The 19,363-nt window shown below is 38.2% G+C and overlaps 1 protein-coding gene and 1 long non-coding RNA gene across 4 annotated transcripts; both read left to right on the top strand.

The window, feature by feature from the left end:
* Positions 1-13,545, top strand: slc35c2 (solute carrier family 35 member C2). Of its 3 annotated transcripts, none has more exons than XM_051661361.1 (10): positions 1-337; positions 791-934; positions 1,081-1,231; positions 2,954-3,017; positions 3,120-3,192; positions 7,732-7,900; positions 8,016-8,099; positions 11,470-11,645; positions 11,946-12,075; positions 12,496-13,545. In XM_051661361.1, the coding sequence occupies exons 2-10, from the start codon at positions 824-826 to the stop codon at positions 12,621-12,623; spliced, it is 1,086 nt and encodes a 361-aa protein (XP_051517321.1). In that variant the 5' UTR covers positions 1-337; positions 791-823; the 3' UTR covers positions 12,624-13,545. The 3 variants fall into 3 exon arrangements, with proteins under 3 accessions (XP_051517321.1, XP_051517323.1, XP_051517322.1); XM_051661362.1 differs by lacking the exon at positions 1-337 and adding an exon at positions 355-425; XM_051661363.1 differs by having other exon boundaries at positions 1-934; positions 11,946-12,151.
* Positions 13,546-14,320: 775 nt separating this feature from the next.
* LOC127419717 (uncharacterized) lies at positions 14,321-17,725 on the top strand. Its single transcript, XR_007893714.1, has 3 exons — positions 14,321-14,418; positions 17,119-17,214; positions 17,486-17,725. It is a non-coding gene; the product is annotated as an uncharacterized LOC127419717 (long non-coding RNA).
* The last annotated feature ends 1,638 nt before the right edge of the window (positions 17,726-19,363 follow it).

The raw sequence follows: 19,363 nt of genomic DNA, 5'->3' as shown, positions 1-19,363 counted from the left end.
GATCTGGCGCAATTCACAATGGCTTAAAGAACGAGTGAGAGAATTTACATAAAGAAAATAAAAAACATTTCATTTTAAAACGCTTCGATTGATCTGTTAGGTGTGGAATTCAAGTTTTCCCGAGCTGCGCTGTATATGTCAGCACAGAAACGTCCACGTCATAGCATAAGTAACTACACAGGGGTGCCTGTTGCTTGACAAACATATAATTATATGAATGACACACTTGTATGATGAAGTCGCGCGCGCAATGTCACTACAGCACGTGTGCAGATAATGGTTACATAGCGTTTAATGTTACGGGCCTGTGGTTTACGAGGACTACGTAAACGCGGAGGTAAGAAAACATGTGATCACTGACTAAAGCTAATATTAGTTAGCTGCAGTAAATGTTACAGCCAGCGTGCGCGTGACGCATCAATCAGGTAACAAACTTTTCAATGGTCGCGATGCTTGAGAACATGTTGAACCAAGATCTGATAAAGGAATTGTTGTTGATTGACTACATTTTAGCCAGTAATTTAACACATTGATTACAACAGTGTATTACACCTCATAAAAATGCAGCCTCCTATGTTATAAAGTGTGGACATGTTTTGCACTTTTCATTAGACCAATACGGCGCAATCGACGCACGAAAGTCAAACTTTGGCCCTGCATAATCTTATCTACTCAACGTTTGACTCTCTCCATATGTTACTATACTGTGTGTCTCTTCGTGGACCACATCTTTTTCACACTGGCTTAAATCGGACTAAAAGTTACTTCCCTTACATTCATAACAATCTAGAGGAAGCTGCACCTTCGATCCGGGTTGTCCAGGATGGCGTGCCCAATGCAGTTCATCTGCAGGGCGCTGCGCACTGTGGGCTTGGTGCTTTTCTACTATGTATTTTCAATTGGTATAACATTCTACAACAAGTGGCTCATGAAGGTGAGGTATAGATCCACCACATTGAAATTCGCATGTAATTTTTTTTGTAACTTATATTTTTTGTATTAATGAGTCCTCACTTGTACTGTTGGGTTGGAATGATATGGCTGTCTTTAATACTGTTTTGTCATTTCCATTTGCTTTAGGACTTCCACTTTCCTTTATTCATGACCCTAGTCCACCTCACTATAATATTCTGTTTCTCTACACTGACACGCTCTGCAATGCAGTGCTGGACGGGAAAGCCTCGAGTAACCCTCTCCTGGAAAGTTTACCTTTCTAAAGTGGCCCCAACAGGTTGGATTATTTAATTTTTCTTCTTCAGGGTTCAGTGTTAATTGGTTTTTTTTTCTCTGCTTGCCCAGTCGGGCCAGTAGTTCAAATTTTTACTTGTCCTGCCAAAATTTTCGCTGGCCCCACTACAAAAAAAAAAAAAAATATATATATAATATATATATGTGTGTGTGTCAGGAATGATATTTATATTTTTTTGTTGCATGTTTCGTTGTCTTTACAATAAACAAGCTTTGCTGGGGGGAAAAATTTCATACGATACAAAAAAATTACTGATTGATTTTTAATATAAAACCTATTCTTACTGATGCCTCCAAAGGCGTCTTAACACAGCTGAGTTAAGACTGCTCTGGGCCTGCTTAAAATTCTATGTATAGACTCAATGGTGCATAAAAGCTAGACTAAATTATGCTTGCTCTGACCCACCTCAGCCCTTAGTATCAAAGGCAGTTCTGATGCTACTTTGGTTCTGTGTAAATGAAATGCCGCATCAGAGCATCCTTAAACTTTATTTTTGTCATGTCAGAGCATATACTTCAAAATTTAGTTTCATATTTAAAAGTATAATTTCATATGTTTTATATTTCTAGTTTGGGACCAACATAACACAGCATCAAAAGTAGAAAACAAAAGTCCCGTTGGCCAGGGTAAAAAGTTAACAATGAAAATATTGGGACAGCAGCAGCCGTCATGAAGTGAAGCCAGCACCTATTAAAATAGGCTTCATGTGTAGCTGGTTAGAGTAAAATATTTATTTATTTACATTTTATTCTTATTTCTTGTTCTTAATTGGTTTTAAAATGAATTTGATCTTATATTTTCTTTATCATTTTATATAAAGCACTTTGAATTGTCATTGTGTGTGAAACGTGCTATAAATAAACTTGTCTTACCTTGCTTAGCCTAGCCTAGGGTCTCCACCCCATTCTAATTGGCAGCCTCACAGGAAAAACAAAAGCATCAGAGCAGGGGCATGCTTTTTATGTGTATGAATCAACTACTCCCTCAGCACCAACTTTTGTTCATGATCAATTCATTTTTATCAAGTTTTAGCATAAAATGTAAAATGATTCAAACCTTTTCTACCTTTTTTTTTTATAATTATTATTATTTTCAGGGGTTTACCTAGTTTTTATTTATGGGAAAGTAGAGTGAGTGTTTGCAGGAAAGTAGGGGTGAAACCATGGTCACACTACACTTCATGCTCACTTCACTCCCATTCAAATGCATCTGAATGTTGGTGAACTGAAACGCAAGCTCATGCAAAGAAATTTTGCAGTTTGCTGCATACACAAGTCGAATCTGAATGACAGAAAGACAGGGACCAGTAGAAGTTAGAAACGTCACACACTGACCTCTTGGCCCAATTTAAAGAATACATATTTCAAAGCTGTGTGTTTTATTGTTGCAGGAAAGTGAGTAGACAGTATATTTATACATTTTTAATATAATATTTTTTGTTATTACATGCACAAAACCGTAGTGTGGCCGCCCCTTCAGAAAGAAAGATTGAGATCAGGACATGACTCGGGTCAGACTCAAACCTGTTGCTGTGAACCAACAGCTCTTATATGTTGAGAGCATGAGCACAGCTCAATGCACCACATCTTTGACTTGTCTATTAGTGATAAAGTGGTTCATTATTATATCTATACTTTTAATGAGTTTTGTTAATTGGCAAAAAGTTCTTTCGTTCCATCCACATTGTCTGTCTGTGTCCATCAGCCCTGGCAACAGCGCTAGACATCGGACTATCCAACTGGAGCTTCCTTTTCATCACTATCAGTTTGTAAGCATGTTGTTTTTTCTTCGACAGACTGGGTGCCTTGCATTGTAATAGAAGTCAATTTGAAATGACATAATAATGTTCATTGAAATATGCTTCCTCTAGGTACACCATGACCAAGTCTTCGGCTGTACTCTTCATTCTCTTTTTCTCCCTGGTCTTCAAACTAGAGGAGCCGGTAAGTTATTTTCTTATTGAATGTCAGTGTACTATTGATCCTAAGACTGAAAGACTAAGAAAGGGAAGCTATTGTTCAAAAGAAGCTGCCCCAAAACCCTTTTAACCATAATTAGTATCATGGCGGATTATTATTTTTATTTTTTTAGCATATTTAAACGTAATTTAAATTGTCAAGTAAATGGCTAGCTAAAGAGCAGTTTGAAACTTGTTTTAGCTCCGAAATGTTTTAATGATTTGTAGCAAGCACTTCTGGTTTACTGTAATGGTGATGCAAAACATTGTTGCACAAGGCAACATCATGCTGTCCCTTAGCAATGTTTTTTAAGGCTTCTATTTATTTATTTATTTATTTATTCCAACTCTGTGCTGGTAGCTGCAGTCTGTCCATGTAAGGGGAATGTATTATCATTCTCCTCCTCCAGGCCGCATAAATAATAGCATGTTCTAGTGGGCAGTTAATGGAAATTAAGGCAATTTTTCAAAAGCGCATTCCTACTGTGGTTATGGAAAGTGAAGTATATTTTAACATTCAGGAGAAATCTTAGGTCTGTCATCTTTAGATCATCTTCTCTTAAATGGCAAAACTACCTTTCGTTAAAAATTAAAATTTGTGGAATGCTTTTTACATGCTCCTTCCCTGTTAATAGGAAAACTTGTCAGCTCTGAGTGCTTTATACCAAAAGTCACCAATTTGTTTACAACAGTTGATTATTTTGATTGTACTAGTATTTTTTTATTTCTTTCTCTTAAAAGGTAATGCTACTAACCTGTACATTTTCAAAAAATCATAGGCAATTCCAGACATTTTAAGGGAGACTTCAGTCCAAAATCACAAAATGCAGCAAATACATGTCTGGTTCTGATATACTTGCATCATGGGCGGCACTTACAGTAGGCTACTGAATAATACAGTACATACAGCTTTCAATCATCATCGTGGTTACAACAGCTTCTTTTACTGATCTCATGTGGATTCCATTCACAGAATGAGACAGAAAGCAGATTGTTTATAGAATATGCACTGTGGAGCAAATAACAGCTGCAGTGACCAGGCCTGTCACGATGACTACTTTTGTTGGATGATATATTGTCCCAGAAATAATTGCGATAAACGATATTACTGTCATTGTAAGACCATATTATGCCACAGATATAATGATAATATAATGGCATATAAAAGCAAGTACACCCTTTCAAACAGCAATGAAATTTTAATTCTTAATTCTTATTCAGACATTGGAATTGGAATGTCAAAAAAAATAATAATAATTTAAATCGCGAAGACCTCTCTTCATCTCCAACTGCGGTTTTTGTTCCCAGCTCGGAAAACTGGATGGGATGGTTATGATTTAGAGTTTTTAGGTTAGTTGTATTGCCACTTTTCATTGCCACTGTTTTTAAACAAAGTCAGTATACCGGCTTGTTCACATTAATGGACTCTCCTCTCGGCTTAAAGCTAAAATGTTCCCACACCGGAGCTGTGGAATGCGGCTTTGAAACCAAGTCCATTTGGACTTACTCTTCCAAACTTTTTAGCTGGAATTTTGCAGTCATCGGGAAAACACCCATTACAGGGCTCGACATTAAGCATCGTCATGTGCTTGTCCTTCGGACAAGTAAATTGGTCATTCACTTGTCCAAATAAAAAAGTTACTTGTCCGGAGACAAAAACAAAAGAAAGGACGTAAGATAGAAAAAAAGAAAAGCCTCCATTGTCATCATTTGCACCTGATAGGGATTAAGAACATGGTAAATCATTACTAACCCTCAAGCCTGTATGAATTTCTCTCTTCTAAGGTACACAGAATTAGATTTTTGACAGAATGTTAGTCACAGTCACTATTCACTGTCACAGCATCTTTTTTTCTCCATAAAATAAAAGTGGATTGAGACAGAAACTAACATTCTCCCTAACATCTCCTTTTGAGTTCCACGGAAGATAGAACGTCAGACAGGTTTGGAACAACAAGCGAGTAATGATGACATAATTTGACACAATAAGGTTCATTAACATTAGTTAATGCATTAGCTATTATGAATTAACAGTGAACAATATTTTACAGCATTTATCAATCTTAGTTACTAAAAAAAATACAATTGTTCATTGTTAGTTCATAGTGCATGAACAAATGTTAACATATACAACTTTTTATGTTAATGCATGAAAATATTAATATACAATAAGATAATATCGTAGTAACAGTATGTGGAAGGCCCTGTCTTGTGAGGTATGCATGATGTAATAATTTCTAATGTACATATTTGGCATGGCCAATAATCAAAGCAGCCTACCCGTTGTGGATGCATGTAATTTACGCAATTTGAGAGTATTAGAAAATTTTAACGCTATTGAATAGGTAATTTAGTGGAAAATGGACATGAATGACAAATCTTTCTGAAGAAATGATAAGTTAACAAATGGGAATCCATCGATATTTCTCAAAAATGTTCTATTTGATGTTCACTGAAGCCTGCTAGAGACAAATAAATGGAAGTTTACATTATTGAAATTGAATAGGTGTGTGCATCTTTATTACGGTTTCATATTACAGTTTTAGTTACAGTTTCATTCTTTTAAGACACCATGGCATGAACCTCACAAACTTTGCGGAATCTAGCAACTCTCTTTTTTTTTTCATGCGCTCCTATTTTAGCCTATTACAGCCTGCTATCTTTTAAACCAACTTAAAACACCCGAAGAATCATAGAACGGTCAATTGCACACAATGTGCATTGAATAAAGGAAAGCCGAAGGGGACCATTTTTTTTTTCTTAATCATGCTTTAAAGAACAGGTTTAAGGTGCGCAACTTCTGATCTTTGAGCATATTTTAGGTTGAGACAAAAGTTAGTGAGACCTTTTAGTTTTATGTTAAATGACACCTCACAGATGCAACATTAAAAGTTTTATTATAAAGTGTATTATATTCCAATCTTGAATCAAAGGATGGCCCCATGCATATTCACAGAGGTCTAGACTAAGCCGTGATTACACACTGACCCTAAATCCGCCCTTGCTTACAGTTGCAATTTTATTTGCTTTAAAAACATAATGTCAATCAAGCAAGGTTTGAACCTGTGACCCCTCGCCCTGAAAAGTCCACAACATCTCAAACTCTAAAACAGGACAGTGAGGCCCTGCAATGAATATTCCTCTAATGCATGTTGTTCATTTAATTCAATAGTCATACAAGATATTGACTCCTGAGTTAGGTTTGCTCAGACCTTTGCTGGGAAGGAAATTTATAGACTGGACTTTTTGAAACTTTAATTTAATACAGCTGATTTATACAGATTATTAAACCATAAAAGAAGGAAAATAAATTCAAGACAAATCTCATAAAAAAAAAAATACGTACAATCTTAACTCAAATGAAACATACAATCTTTATATAAAGTCATATACAACAAAGCCCCATAAATGTATTTTTTTAGCAGTACCTTGTGATTTCTTCCAGCTTCCATCACTGTTCTATGTATAGAGACATGTGGCAGACACGCCTCTTGTTCATCGGAAAGGAGGATGTGGGAATTGGGTTAACAACCAAAAAGACTTTTAATTAACTCTGTGCCAGACGTGCATCCTCACGGCCCGGCCACACCCTCCTCCTCATCACATACCCCCATTGCCCGATTCAGGCCGGGGAACCAACCGGCCTGACCTACTCTCTCCTCCCTCCCTCCCTGGAGGGGAGGAGTTGCCCCTTCGGCCATTCTGCCGCCGGCTGGTCTTCCCCGCCTCCTGGGAACCTGAGTAGGATGAGGGGAAGGAGAGGGGAGAGAGAAAGAGAGCGGGAGAGCCTGAGAGAGAGAGAGCGGAGAGGGAGAGAAAAAAAAACACTCCGGTTTGCAGGCCCCCGAACACTCCGTCACATGGTCCTCAGCCAGCTGCACTGCCTCAAGGCGGATGGCATCGGGCTCCTCCACCTCCTGGCGGACGGCATGCGGACTCCATGACAGCGAATCCTTCCTCCTCCTTGGGTTTCGGCACCAGTGTAACAAGGTTCATTGTTGTGTGGGAAGGAGGAAGCTGGGACTGGGTTGAACAGTACACATAGACATTTATTGCACTTTTCAGTCACACACAATAACACACTGCTTCACACTGACACGTAGACACACACACTGCCGCGTGTCTGTCTCTCTCTCTCTCTCTCTCTCTGGCGTCTCCGGGTCCTCTTATCTCTCTCACTCTCCCGCTGATTGGGGCAACTCAGCGCCAGGCGTGCATCCTCACGGCCTTGCCACGCCCTCCTCCTCATCACAAGACAAAGGCAGAAAGCTTCCTCTCCATTTTGGTACTTAGTACTTGGAATTTTAATGGCAAGCAGTCAGTAATGCATGCAGTTGCAAAGTGCATTAAGAGTGAAAAATCAATTCTATAACCCACAGGATGCCGGTCTAAGATCACTTTTGATTTAGCATGCATTAAATTACTACCAAGCCTTGGTAACAAGTGTTCACTGTAGTTTACATGTGTGCTTGTGTTTGAGAATGACCCTGGATCTAGAAGTGTTCCCGTACTTTTAACCCAACAGAACCCATTCCTGATCCTAGTGGTGTTGCTGATTGCCAGTGGTCTGTTCATGTTCACTCTCAAGTCTACCCAGTTTAATCTGGAGGGCTTCATCATGGTCCTCTTGGCATCTTTTATTGGAGGAATCCGTTGGACTCTCACCCAAGTTCTTATGCAGAAATCAGAGCTGGGTAAGTCTTGGTCAGAAACTTGGGGGGCGGGAGCGGCTGTGTCAGCATGTTTTGTTATAATGTGTTCATTCTGTAGTGTATGATTGATTGTTATGTCCATCTCTATTCAACACAGGCCTCCAGAACCCCATTGACACCATGTACCATCTGCAGCCCCTCATGTTGCTGGGCCTCTTTCCTCTGTTTCTTCTTAATGAGGGTTAGTTAGATGTATGTTTTATTTTTATTTTGCATGCCTCGCTGACTTCCCTCTGGATTTTGAGCTGTGTTTATTATTTTTCTAGGCTACATACACTGTGCAGATTTTATCTTCTGTAAGGGTGAAACTCAAAAAGAAATGTCATATTTACCCCCAAATATTTGTGAAATATAAAAAGAGAAATGTTGTGTTTTTATACTAATATAGATATATGCACAGTGCCTTAATGTACTCAGCCCCCAACCATTATTTCACTCAAATGATTTGCACAACCTGAGATTGAGTAATTTTAACAGATTTTTTTATATTTGTGAATCACTGAACTCTGCAACAGGGCCCAAAAATTAAGCAAAGTATAATAAGCATATAACATAAAAAAAATTTATAAGTATTCATTTAAGGGTGTAACGGTTCACTTACAGTGCATCCGGAAAGTATTCACAGCGCTTCACTTTTTCCACATTTTATGTTACAGCCTTATTCCAAAATGGATTAAATTCATTATTTTCCTCAAAATTCTACAAACAATACCCCATAATGACAACATGAAAGAAGTTTGTTTGAAATCTTTGCAAATTTATTAAAAATAAAAACAAATCACGTGTACATAAGTATTCACAGCCTTTGCTCAATACTTTGTTGAAGCACCTTTGGCACCAATTACAGCCTCAAGTCTTTTTGAGTATGATGCTACAAGCTTGGCACACCTATTTTTGGGCAGTTTCTCCCATTCTTCCTTGCAGGACCTCTCAAGCTCCATCAGGTTGGATGGGGAGCGTCGGTGCACAGCCATTTTCAGATCTCTCCAGAGATGTTCAATCGGATTCAAGTCTGGGCTCTGGCTGGGCCACTCAGTGACATTCACAGAGTTGTACCGTAGCCACTCCTTTGTTATCTTGGCTGTGTGCTTAGGGTCGTTGTCCTGTTGGAAGATGAACCTTCACCCCAGTCTGAGGTCCAGAGCGCTCTGGAGCAGGTTTTCATCAAGGATGTCTCTGTACATTGCTGCATTCATCTTTCCCTCGATCCTGATTAGTCTCCCAGTTCCTGCTGCTGAAAAACATCCCCACAGCATGATGCTGCCACCACCATGCTTCACTGTAGGGATGGTATTGGCCAGGTGAGGAGCGGTGCCTGGTTTCCTCCAGACATGACGCTTGCCATTCAGGCCAAAGAGTTCAATCTTTGTTTCTCATGGTCTGAGAGTCCTTCAGGTGCCTTTTGGCAAACTCCAGGCGGGCTGTCATGTGCCTTTTACTGAGGAGTGGCTTCCGTCTGGACGCTCTATCATACAGGCCTGATTGGTGGAGTGCTGCAGAGATGGTTGTTCTTCTGGAAGGTTCTCCTCTCTCCACAGAAAAATGCTGGAGCTCTGTCAGAGTGACCATCGGGTTCTTGGTCGCCTCCCTGACTAAGGCCCTTCTCCCCCGATCGCTCAGTTTGGCCGGGCGGCCAGCTCTAGGAAGAGTCCTGGTGGTTCCAAGCTTCTTCCATTTACGGATGATGGAGGCCACTGTGCTCATTGGGACCTTCAATGCTGCAGAAATTTTTCTGTACCCTTCCCCAGATCTGTGCCTCGATACAATCCTGTCTCAGAGGTCTACAGACAATTCCTTGGACTTCATGGCTTGGTTTGTGCTCTGACATGCACTGTTAACTGTGGGACCTTATATAGACAGGTGTGTGTCTTTCCAAATTATGTCCAATCAACTGAATTTACCACAGGTGGACTCCAATCAAGTTGTAGAAACATCTCGAGGATGATCAGTGGAAACAGGATGCAGCTGAGCTCAATTTTGAGTGTCATGGTAAAGGCTGTGAATACTTATGTACATGTGATTTTTTTTTAAATTTAATTTAATTTAATTTTTTTATAAATTTGCAAAGATTTCAAACAAACTTCTTTCACGTTGTCATTATGGGGTATTGTTTGTAGAATTTTGAGGAAAATAATAAATTGAATCCATTTTGGAATTAGGCTGTAACATAACAAAATGTGGAAAAAGTGAAGTGCTGTGAATACTTTCCGGATGCACTGTATCTTACGATTCGGTTCAGTTCATGATACTGAACTCACAGTTCATTTTGTTTCATGGTTCTTTAAACTAAGCGTGAATCAAGAAAAGTTAAGATTGAATGTTTTTCAATTATTATTATTATTATTACTTTATAGACCTATGCAAAACAGTTTGTTTCCTTAAAAATGTAGCTAAAAGTGCTAAATGATCCATCAGAAATGTACTGGGACTAAAAACAGCCCAGAACAGGGCAATGGTGACACCAAATGCAAATATTAGCTAATAATTCTGCTTACTGAAAATACGGAATTATGTTAGATACATATGCTGCTTACACACGGTCACTGATTACAAACATTAAAAAAATTACAATTGTATTTTTCTAAAATAGTATTGTCTCTGATTACATCTTTTTGGATAATTCAACTTTGCACAATGTGATGAAGCAATATTAGCCCATTCCTTTTTGCAAAATTGCTCAAGCTGTACCAAGTTAGTTGGGAATTGGCAGTGGACAGCAATTCTGAGGTCTCTCCACAGATTAGAGGTCAAGACCCTGACTGAACCACTCAAGGACATAAGTTTTATTCATTTTAAGCCACTCCAGTGTTACCCTGGCTTTGCTGAAACACAAACTACCTCCTAATTTTACACTTTCTGGCAGAGTGGAGTAGGTTCTTATCCAAAATCTCTGTGTTATTCTGTGGCATTAATTACCCCATCAATCTTCACAAGATTGTCAGTCCCTGCTGCTGAAAAGCATCCCTATAACATGATGCTACTACCAGCATGTTTCACTGTTTAGGCTTAAAAAATAATCATTTTAAGGGATTTTGACTTTTTTTTTTATATGTCATGATATGCTATACGTTGTACCAGCTAGGGGAAAAAATCATCATACTTCAATATATTCTAAATTTGGAATCTGACACAAGACTGTGAAAACTGCACAGGGGGTACTTTTTCAAGGCACTGCATATATGTGTATACATTATATATATATATATATTACATACATATACATACACACACACACACACACACACACACTTATATATAAAGACTTTTTAAAAATATGAGTATTTATTGTATTGTGGTATTTGTTTTAAAGGCATAAATTCATAGGCATAGATTCAGTACAACAAATACTGCTATAATGTATACTTACAATTGTACTTTAACATTTTCTGTAAATAATGTTGTATATATTTGATCACATTACAGTAAAATGTTACCTGCACATTTTTTACAGTTTTCGTGAGATACTGTAAGTCTGTATATCATAAGTCTGAAATATGTTGTGTCTTGTCACCAGTGCATTTGTGTCTTCGTCCTGTGTTATGCATGATCAGGGTTGAGTGTGAGTACCACGGAGAAGCTCTTCCGTGTCAGTGAGGTCTCCCACCTGTTTTACTCTCTGGTGACTCTGTCTGTGGGTGGTGTGCTGGCTTTTGGGCTCGGCTTCTCAGAGTTCCTGTTGGTGTCCCGCACATCCAGCCTCACACTGTCTATTGCGGGCATTTTTAAGGTGAGAATACGTTTTTAGGAATTTCTTAGTTACTTTCACAACCAATATGAACGTATTTATTACATGTTTTTTTTTTTTTTTTTTTTTTTTTTACATTTGTTTAAATTACAATTATTTTTTGTATTCCTCTTTTTTCCCATGCAAAACCTCTTTCTATACATACTGTAGCTTTTTATTTTTTTTTTGCCATTCTCAGTAGTTCAGCTAGTTTTCAAAGCAAAACCTTCATATTAAAATATTCAAACAGACATTCCACTGAAACACATTTCCCTGTCTTGTCTTTGGTTTTGTCACCTGTAGGAGGTGTGCACTCTGCTGCTGGCAGTGGAGTTCATGGGGGATAAAATGAGTACTGTGAACTGGCTGGGCTTTGCTGTCTGTCTGTCTGGCATATCACTGCATATTGGCCTCAAAACATACTATAACAAAGGTATGGCTCATGTGGGAGTTGGTAACTCGATATGTAACTCATTTACATGGCACAGCTGATTCATCTAGTTGTTGGGGTTAGTGTGTTATTTTTGTATGTAAAAGATCTTCGTACATTTGTGTTAACCATGTGGTCACTTGCAAACTCTTTACCGGTGTATTCCAGTTCTCATTACGTTTCTCAGCACAATTCCAAGACACTGTCATATTATACCAATACCTAATCGGGAATTAATCATATTCCTAGACATTTAGGCCATTCAACAGCAGGCCTTTGGGAAGAAGGAATTGTGCAAAGCTGGATTCTCTCATTCACATACAGACGTGACACCACAGACAACCTGATTCGCTAATTGTTTTGCTTAAGGGCAGGCCTGGTATTATCTGTGCTTTTAGTTTCTGGGTCTTTTTGTCTTTCTAGGAAAAACCCCTGCGGTGCGACAGCTTCCAGGCAGAGACAACCCAGACCTTGAGCTTCCACTTCTGCAGACCAAAGATGACTATTATGAAGACACAAATGATGAAGAGGAGCATGAGATTCTTCATTAGACTGAGGAGGACATATAATGCCATATCATATCTATACTTAAGAGGGCTGAAAAGACACTAGGAATGTTCTCCTTTTAGACAGTCATGTCAACCACAGATAGAGAACAAGACCCAGTTATGAGTTGAAAAGGCATAAAAAAGCCACTGGACATTTGTGGTATAATGCACTAGGTTATATCTCTGTAGTATGTGTTTCTGTTATACTAAGGAAATAGAGACAAACTTTGCTCTTTGGTAGACACTCTAAGAGTTACTTGAGTGATTAAAAACTGCTTGTGGCCTCAGCACAGGACCAATTCCCCAAGTGGCCTTACTCATTTCTGTTTACATGACAATAAAGGACTTATTTTACTAAAGATCAATTCTTAATCAGTACCCTGCAATAATTCCTTTTCTTATGAACTATAGAATGTGAGAGAATTACTTGCACATGTTTTGTAATATAATGCATGAACATGGATTCCTTCCCTTTTACCTTTATGCACGGCAGACTTATAAATGGCATTCGTTTACTTTGGTTTATCATCATTCAGCCAATTTCTGTCAGCCTGGTGAGAGGGAGGCAGTGTTCAGCAAAGCAGATTATATTATTAGTTTAATTTATTTGGAGTTTTCTTGTAGAGGGAAGAAAGTTTGCAAATCCGTCAACCTGATACTGGGTTCATTGAATTTGTTTAGTGGATTGACTTTTTTTGTTGTTGTTGTTTGTTTATATTGTTTATTAATATTTTTTTACCAGGAAAGTTCTGCTATACAAAGTTATACATGTCCAACAATATCTAGATGAAATATCTGGATATAAACATAGCTTATTGAAATTATGGGTGTTTATTAAGTTGTTGCAATGTTTGGTTATATAAAATAAGTAATTAAAGGTGCTGTAAGATATATATATATATAATAAAATCAAGAAGAAATTGTCCCTATTCTCTGAAAGATATCAATGAAATAGGTGCAATGAAATATCACACTTGTCTCAGTTACAGCACTAGTCTCTGTAAACCGTGGGGGAAAATTTGTCTGTAGTCAGATGGTTTGAGAACACTATTTTGCTACATTGCTTTTTTTGCTATGTGAACTGTAAAAATCGCTACCAGCACCTTTAAGTTTCTTAAGCAAACAGGAGGATACAACATGGCTAAAGGCCTCCTGGGGTAAAAAGGCACGTGTGATTTTATTTTCTCCCAAACTGGCAACAAAAACTACTACAGTACTTTGTTATTATGCACTGCAACATGTTCTGGATCCATGAGATGTGTAGAGGCTGATTTTAAGGCACTTTGATCTAATATTTAATAATTTTTTTAAATGTTGAAAATTAAAATTCCTGAAATATGTAATTTATTTTTTGACAAAATTAATTTGTTATTTTCAGCTTTGTTCGATGTGATTAAACCAAAATTTTTTCAATTACTGTCCAATTTGGAGTGAAAAGTACCCCTGTTGCAGCGGCTAAAGGTCCCTATTAAACACAATTTTTATGTAATATTCACCTTTTGCCAATGTGTGAACGGCTTGTAATACAACTTAAAAAATGAGCCCTTCCCGGACTTCCTAGGTTGCCTATTAAAGCCTGTAGACTGATTTTCATGCGAAAGGAGCGGGTCGCTTTTGCCGGGAAAATCCAAAGGATGTGAGGTTTTGCGCGCTCCCGAGAGCCTTGCCTCAGACAGTAGCTTCTCTTCCGCTATTCAACAGCGACAACAAACTGCAACACTAGGTAATGGTATCTTAGAGATGGAATCCAGCGAGTGTCTGGCTCCCAGCACCACACCGACTCCTACACAAACTCAGAGTAAGCCAAAAATAAAAAATAAAAAAAAATTACTGAATCCTGTCTGGCTAAGCGGGAACGTGATCTTGAACGAGCGAAAACTAGAGTGAACATCGTCAGAGCATTTGATTCCTGGCATGTGAAATATAGTGCCATGAGGATTGAGCTGTCATTTTAGCTAAACTACAATAACACATGAAATGAATGCTAGACAATGTTCAAGATAATGCAGAAAGCTCCATTCATTAGTGTAACGTAACTTGGTTATACAGAAAATATATACAATCTATTATAAAACAGTAGCGCATCGATGTATCAAAATGACAGTTGTGATGGTATCACATCAATACTGAATTGTGTCAACATATTTATAATGTACAGTCTAATTTATAAACAACTACTGTCATCATCCACTAAATTTAGCTAACAGCTATTGATAAAGCTGGCTAGCTAGCTAACGCCAACACAGACTATCTATAAATGCAGTCAACATATCATGCAAAGAAAAGTGATTACTTCAAACTACAGTCTCGCATAGTCAGACCTACATCCACACTTTGTTTTAGCCCTGTTCCAGCATTGGAGAGTCAAATATACAGTCTCAAAGTTTGTAGCAAAACAATCATAACTGTAATTTTAATGATGCTAGTGAATCACGTTGTCTCTTTGTAGTTACGTCATTGTTTTGGTCGACGCTGGCTCGCTCGCTCGTGTCCCTTTAGAGTGTGTGCGTGCGAGCACGAGCAACAGGTAGCTGGCTGCACTTAACGGCCACAGGTGTCATTAAAAACAAGTATTTCTGACATACTGCACCTTTAAGTGGTGGGAATAGATTTGTTCTGGAAAATGCTCAAAGCGGGCTCACTTTGACTGATCCAATCACAATGGAGATTTATTTGTTTATAGACTACTTGAGATATAAGTTGCCAAATGTGTTGGAAATTGACAGGAAATTGTGCATTCTTTTCTTAAGTAGTTATTTTAAATAAGCATTATCTTAATTTGTTACAAAAAAAAAAAAAAACCATCTTGCTGTCTCAAGATTATTTGCATTAGTTGACAAATTTTGACCTATAACTATTGCCCCTATTTCTACATGTTTTCATTATAAATTCTCTGAGGTCCTTTTAATGTGGGGTAAAAGGCCCCTCGCCAACTTTTTTAAAAACTGAATTTTAATCAAGACAACCTTCTGTTGTTTTTTGTTTTCACACAAATTATTTTGCTCTACCAATATTCAATAAAATGAAATCCTTTTTCGATCTTGATGCATTTTGTGGGATAAAAGCAAATTTCCCAAAAACCAAAGGTGTGCCTTTAGCCCACTGATATATATGTAGAACTGGATCGCTGATGCAACATTCAACTGCCAGCAGGAGGTGAAGCCACCAGAAGTGTTCGAGCGGCCATCTTGGTATGCCTAAACTCTCATAGAGCATCAATGACTGATAAGAGAAAACACCCCCGTTTCACCGTCTCCGATCTGCAGATACGACAGTTGCATTTCGCCCTCTTGTGACAATCATGTTTAATGTTTAATTTGCTCGTTCTGGGTAATATTCATCACAAAGGAGAAGATATATGTGGATCGCAATGTCAGAGCATTCACCTGCCCTGGTGTTCAGTCTATCAGTGCAGCACAACGATCACCAAAGAAAGCGGGAAAACTGTCCACAAGTTGTAATGCAATTATGAAAAGCTGAAATAGCTGCTTGTTTAGGTTGACAATACGTCCTTACCCCCGAACAGGAATTTAAAAAGTCAGACCAGGATTTCTAAATGCCCGGGATTTGCTTGTTTACATATTGAAGTGCTCTCTGTAGTCATACATGGATACATGTCATAAACACGTGTTTGTTTGCCATTTAAACCTAGCATATCAGTTTCATTTTAACCAACTTTGCGTGTGATAGAAGGAGAGAGAGCATGATACTGTTTGATAAAGATATACATAACTCGCTCTGGCTTTCAAGAAACAGGACAAATTCCCAACTTTAAATAAATAAATAATAATGGCTCCAGCCAGGTTTCCTAAGCAACCAAATTGGCGTGGTTGCTAGGGAGGGTAGAGTCACATGCGGTAACCTCCTCGTGGTTGCGGTTGTGGTTCTCGCTCCCAGTGGGGCGTGTGGTGAGTTGTGCATGGATGCCGTGGAGAATAGCGTGAAGCCTCCACACACGCTTTGTCTCCGCGGTAATGTGCGGATTGAACGCGGAGGCAACTGAGATTCTTCCTCCACCACCCAGACTGAGGCAAGTCACTACGCCACCACGAGGACTTAGAGCACATTGGGAATTGGGCATTCCAAATTGGGGAGAAAAGGAGAGAAAAAATAAATAAATAATTACATGTGTTGGACGTTTGCATTGTAGGGGTGTACATGCAGATTTCAGATATAAAATCAGTGATTGGATGACTAATGTTTACTCGCTGAAATGAGATGATTTCCTATTAAGTCAATAGGGACATTGGAATGTTTGGGCATAGCAATATGGTGGCGCAGTGTCTTCACTGTTATGACGTCATGAGCAATCCAGTTATATATTATGGCTGCATCCGAAACCAGGAGACTGTATACGGAGGTAGGAAGGGACCGAGGCACATCCGAATCCAATGTTTGTGTCACATCCTGTCTACTGAGATAGCTTTATCTGATACATTTTTGAAGGCAGCATAGATGCATCCTTGTTGCCTATGAAATCCCTCAGTCCTGTGTGCAGATTCATGTTGGTTGAGCTGAAGGAAAAAATGTCGGCTTAAGAGGCAGTTGATAGCCAATTGTACAAGGCTTCTGTACGAGGGGTCCGCAGCCTAAGGTAACTATTAATGAATAAACAAAGTATGAACCATCAAATATTAGAATCAAAGTCTGAGTTTTTTTTTTTTTTTTTACTTTAAAATCATCACCAGTGAGGCAAAGACTGTGAAAAATCACAAACTGGTGCAAACTTCAACCTGTTATTGCACAGAAACATTTACATTTATTAACCATGCTTCCAGTATTCTGATGACTGTTAGATTGCTAACATTATGGGTTGATATCTTCCTTTAACCTTTTTGCTTTTCTTTCTTATTGTCTTTTTGTAGGTTGGAACAAATATGGTGGAGTACCTCACACTGGCTGAGATGTCAAGGCTGTATTCCCTTACTTCCTACACTTAGCAAAGCAGGCCTGCACATAGATCATTTTGAATTCTTAATTTAATTAATTTTACGGATTTTATTCATTCTTTGCATAAATAGTTTTCTAGTAATAGACACTAGAATTATAAGTAACATTTAAAGTGATAGTTCACCCTAAAAATGAAAATACTCTCATTTACTCACCCTCATGCCATCCCAGATGTGTATGACTTTCTTTCTTCTGCTGAACACAAGCAAAGATTTTTAGAAGAATATCTCAGCTCTGTAGGTTCATACAATCCATACAATGCAAATGAATGGTGACCAGAACTTTGAAGCTCCAAACAGCACATAAATGCAGCATAAAAGTAATCCATATGATTCCAGTGGTTAAATGACGGGGTTTTTTTTTGTTTTTTGTTTGTTTGTTTTTTACTATAAATCTTCACTTTCACGTTTAAAAGTCACACATGGCACCTGTTTAGTTTTTCTTTCTGATGTTAAAGTGGAGATTTAGAGTAAGAAAGAATTTAAATATTGATCTGCTTCTCACCCACATCTATCATATCTTTGGATTAAACTACTGGAGTCATATGGATTACTTTCATGCTGCCCTTATGTACTTTTTAGAGCTTCAAAGTTCTGGCCACCATTCACTTGTATATAATGGACCAACAGAGCTGAAATATTCTAAACAAAACAAATAATTTTGGAAGCAGAAGAAAGTCATACACATCTAGGATGAGGGTGAATAAATGAGAGATTTTTCATTTTTTCGTGAACTATCCTTTTAATAATACAATGGGTGTTTAATGTTTTTAATGCCAAGTGTATTTAACATTAATTATAAATGTTATTTTATTGTTCTACATGCTGTTTATTAAAATGTTTGTAAAATAGTTTAAGTGTACTCACTGAATGTATTTATAATCATCCAAATATAAAAGAGCTACCATGTTTACACATTTGTTCATGGTGTGGTTTATTTTACAATATCTTTTAAAGGATAAAACATCTGAAAATATTAACCCACTTATGAGATCAAATTAACCCAGCATTCCTGTAAAAATTAACCAGCATTTGGGTTGAATAAACAACCCATTTGCTGTGTTAAAATGAACAACCCAACTTGCTGGGTTAGTTTAGCCCAAGGAGCACAATACGACGATACATGAACAAAAATGAGCTGCATGGTCGAGTTGCCAGAAAGAAGCCAATGTCACAAAAAAACCTGGTTACAATATGCCCGACAACAACTTGACACGCCTCACAGCTTCTGGCACACTGTAATTTGGAATGACGAGACCAAAATAGAGCTTTATGGTCACAACCATAAGCGCTATGTTTGGAGAGGAGGTCAACAAGTATTGTGGTCCTTGAAACAACCACACCGTCTTTTTCCAGAGCAGCCTGTATTTCTTCTGAGGTTACCCGTGGGTTTTTCTTTGTATCCTGAACAATCCTTCTGGCAGTTGTGGCTGAAATCTTTCTTGGTCTACCTGACCTTGGCTTGGTATCAAGAGATCCCCGAATTTTCCACTTCTTAATAAGTGATTGAACAGTACTGACTGGCATTTTCAAGGCTTTGGATATCTTTTTATATCCTTTTCCATCTTTATAAAGTTCCATTACCTTGTTACGCAGGTCTTTTGACAGTTCTTTTCTGCTCCCAATGGCTCAGTATCTAGCCTGCTCAGTGCATCCATGTGAGAGCTAACAAACTCACTGACTATTTATACACAGACACTAATTGCAATTTAAAAAGCCACAGGTGTGGGAAATTAACCTTTACTTGCCATTTAAACCTGTGTGTGTCTGTAACAAGGCCAAACATTCAAGGGT

The sequence above is a fragment of the Myxocyprinus asiaticus genome, chromosome 29 (genome assembly GCF_019703515.2).
Source record: "Myxocyprinus asiaticus isolate MX2 ecotype Aquarium Trade chromosome 29, UBuf_Myxa_2, whole genome shotgun sequence".
Taxonomy (NCBI): Eukaryota; Metazoa; Chordata; class Actinopteri; order Cypriniformes; family Catostomidae; genus Myxocyprinus; species Myxocyprinus asiaticus.
This window is presented reverse-complemented; position numbering and strand designations above follow the sequence as displayed.

Excerpts from the sequence above, each read along its gene's own strand:
- slc35c2 (XM_051661361.1), top strand. The coding sequence starts at position 824 with ATGGCGTGCCCAATGCAGTTCATCTGCAGGGCGCTGCGCACTGTGGGC. Across the intron at positions 3,018-3,119 it reads CTTTTCATCACTATCAGTTT|GTACACCATGACCAAGTCTT; the intron begins GTAAGCATGTTG and ends TGCTTCCTCTAG. Across the intron at positions 3,193-7,731 it reads TCTTCAAACTAGAGGAGCCG|AACCCATTCCTGATCCTAGT; the intron begins GTAAGTTATTTT and ends TTAACCCAACAG.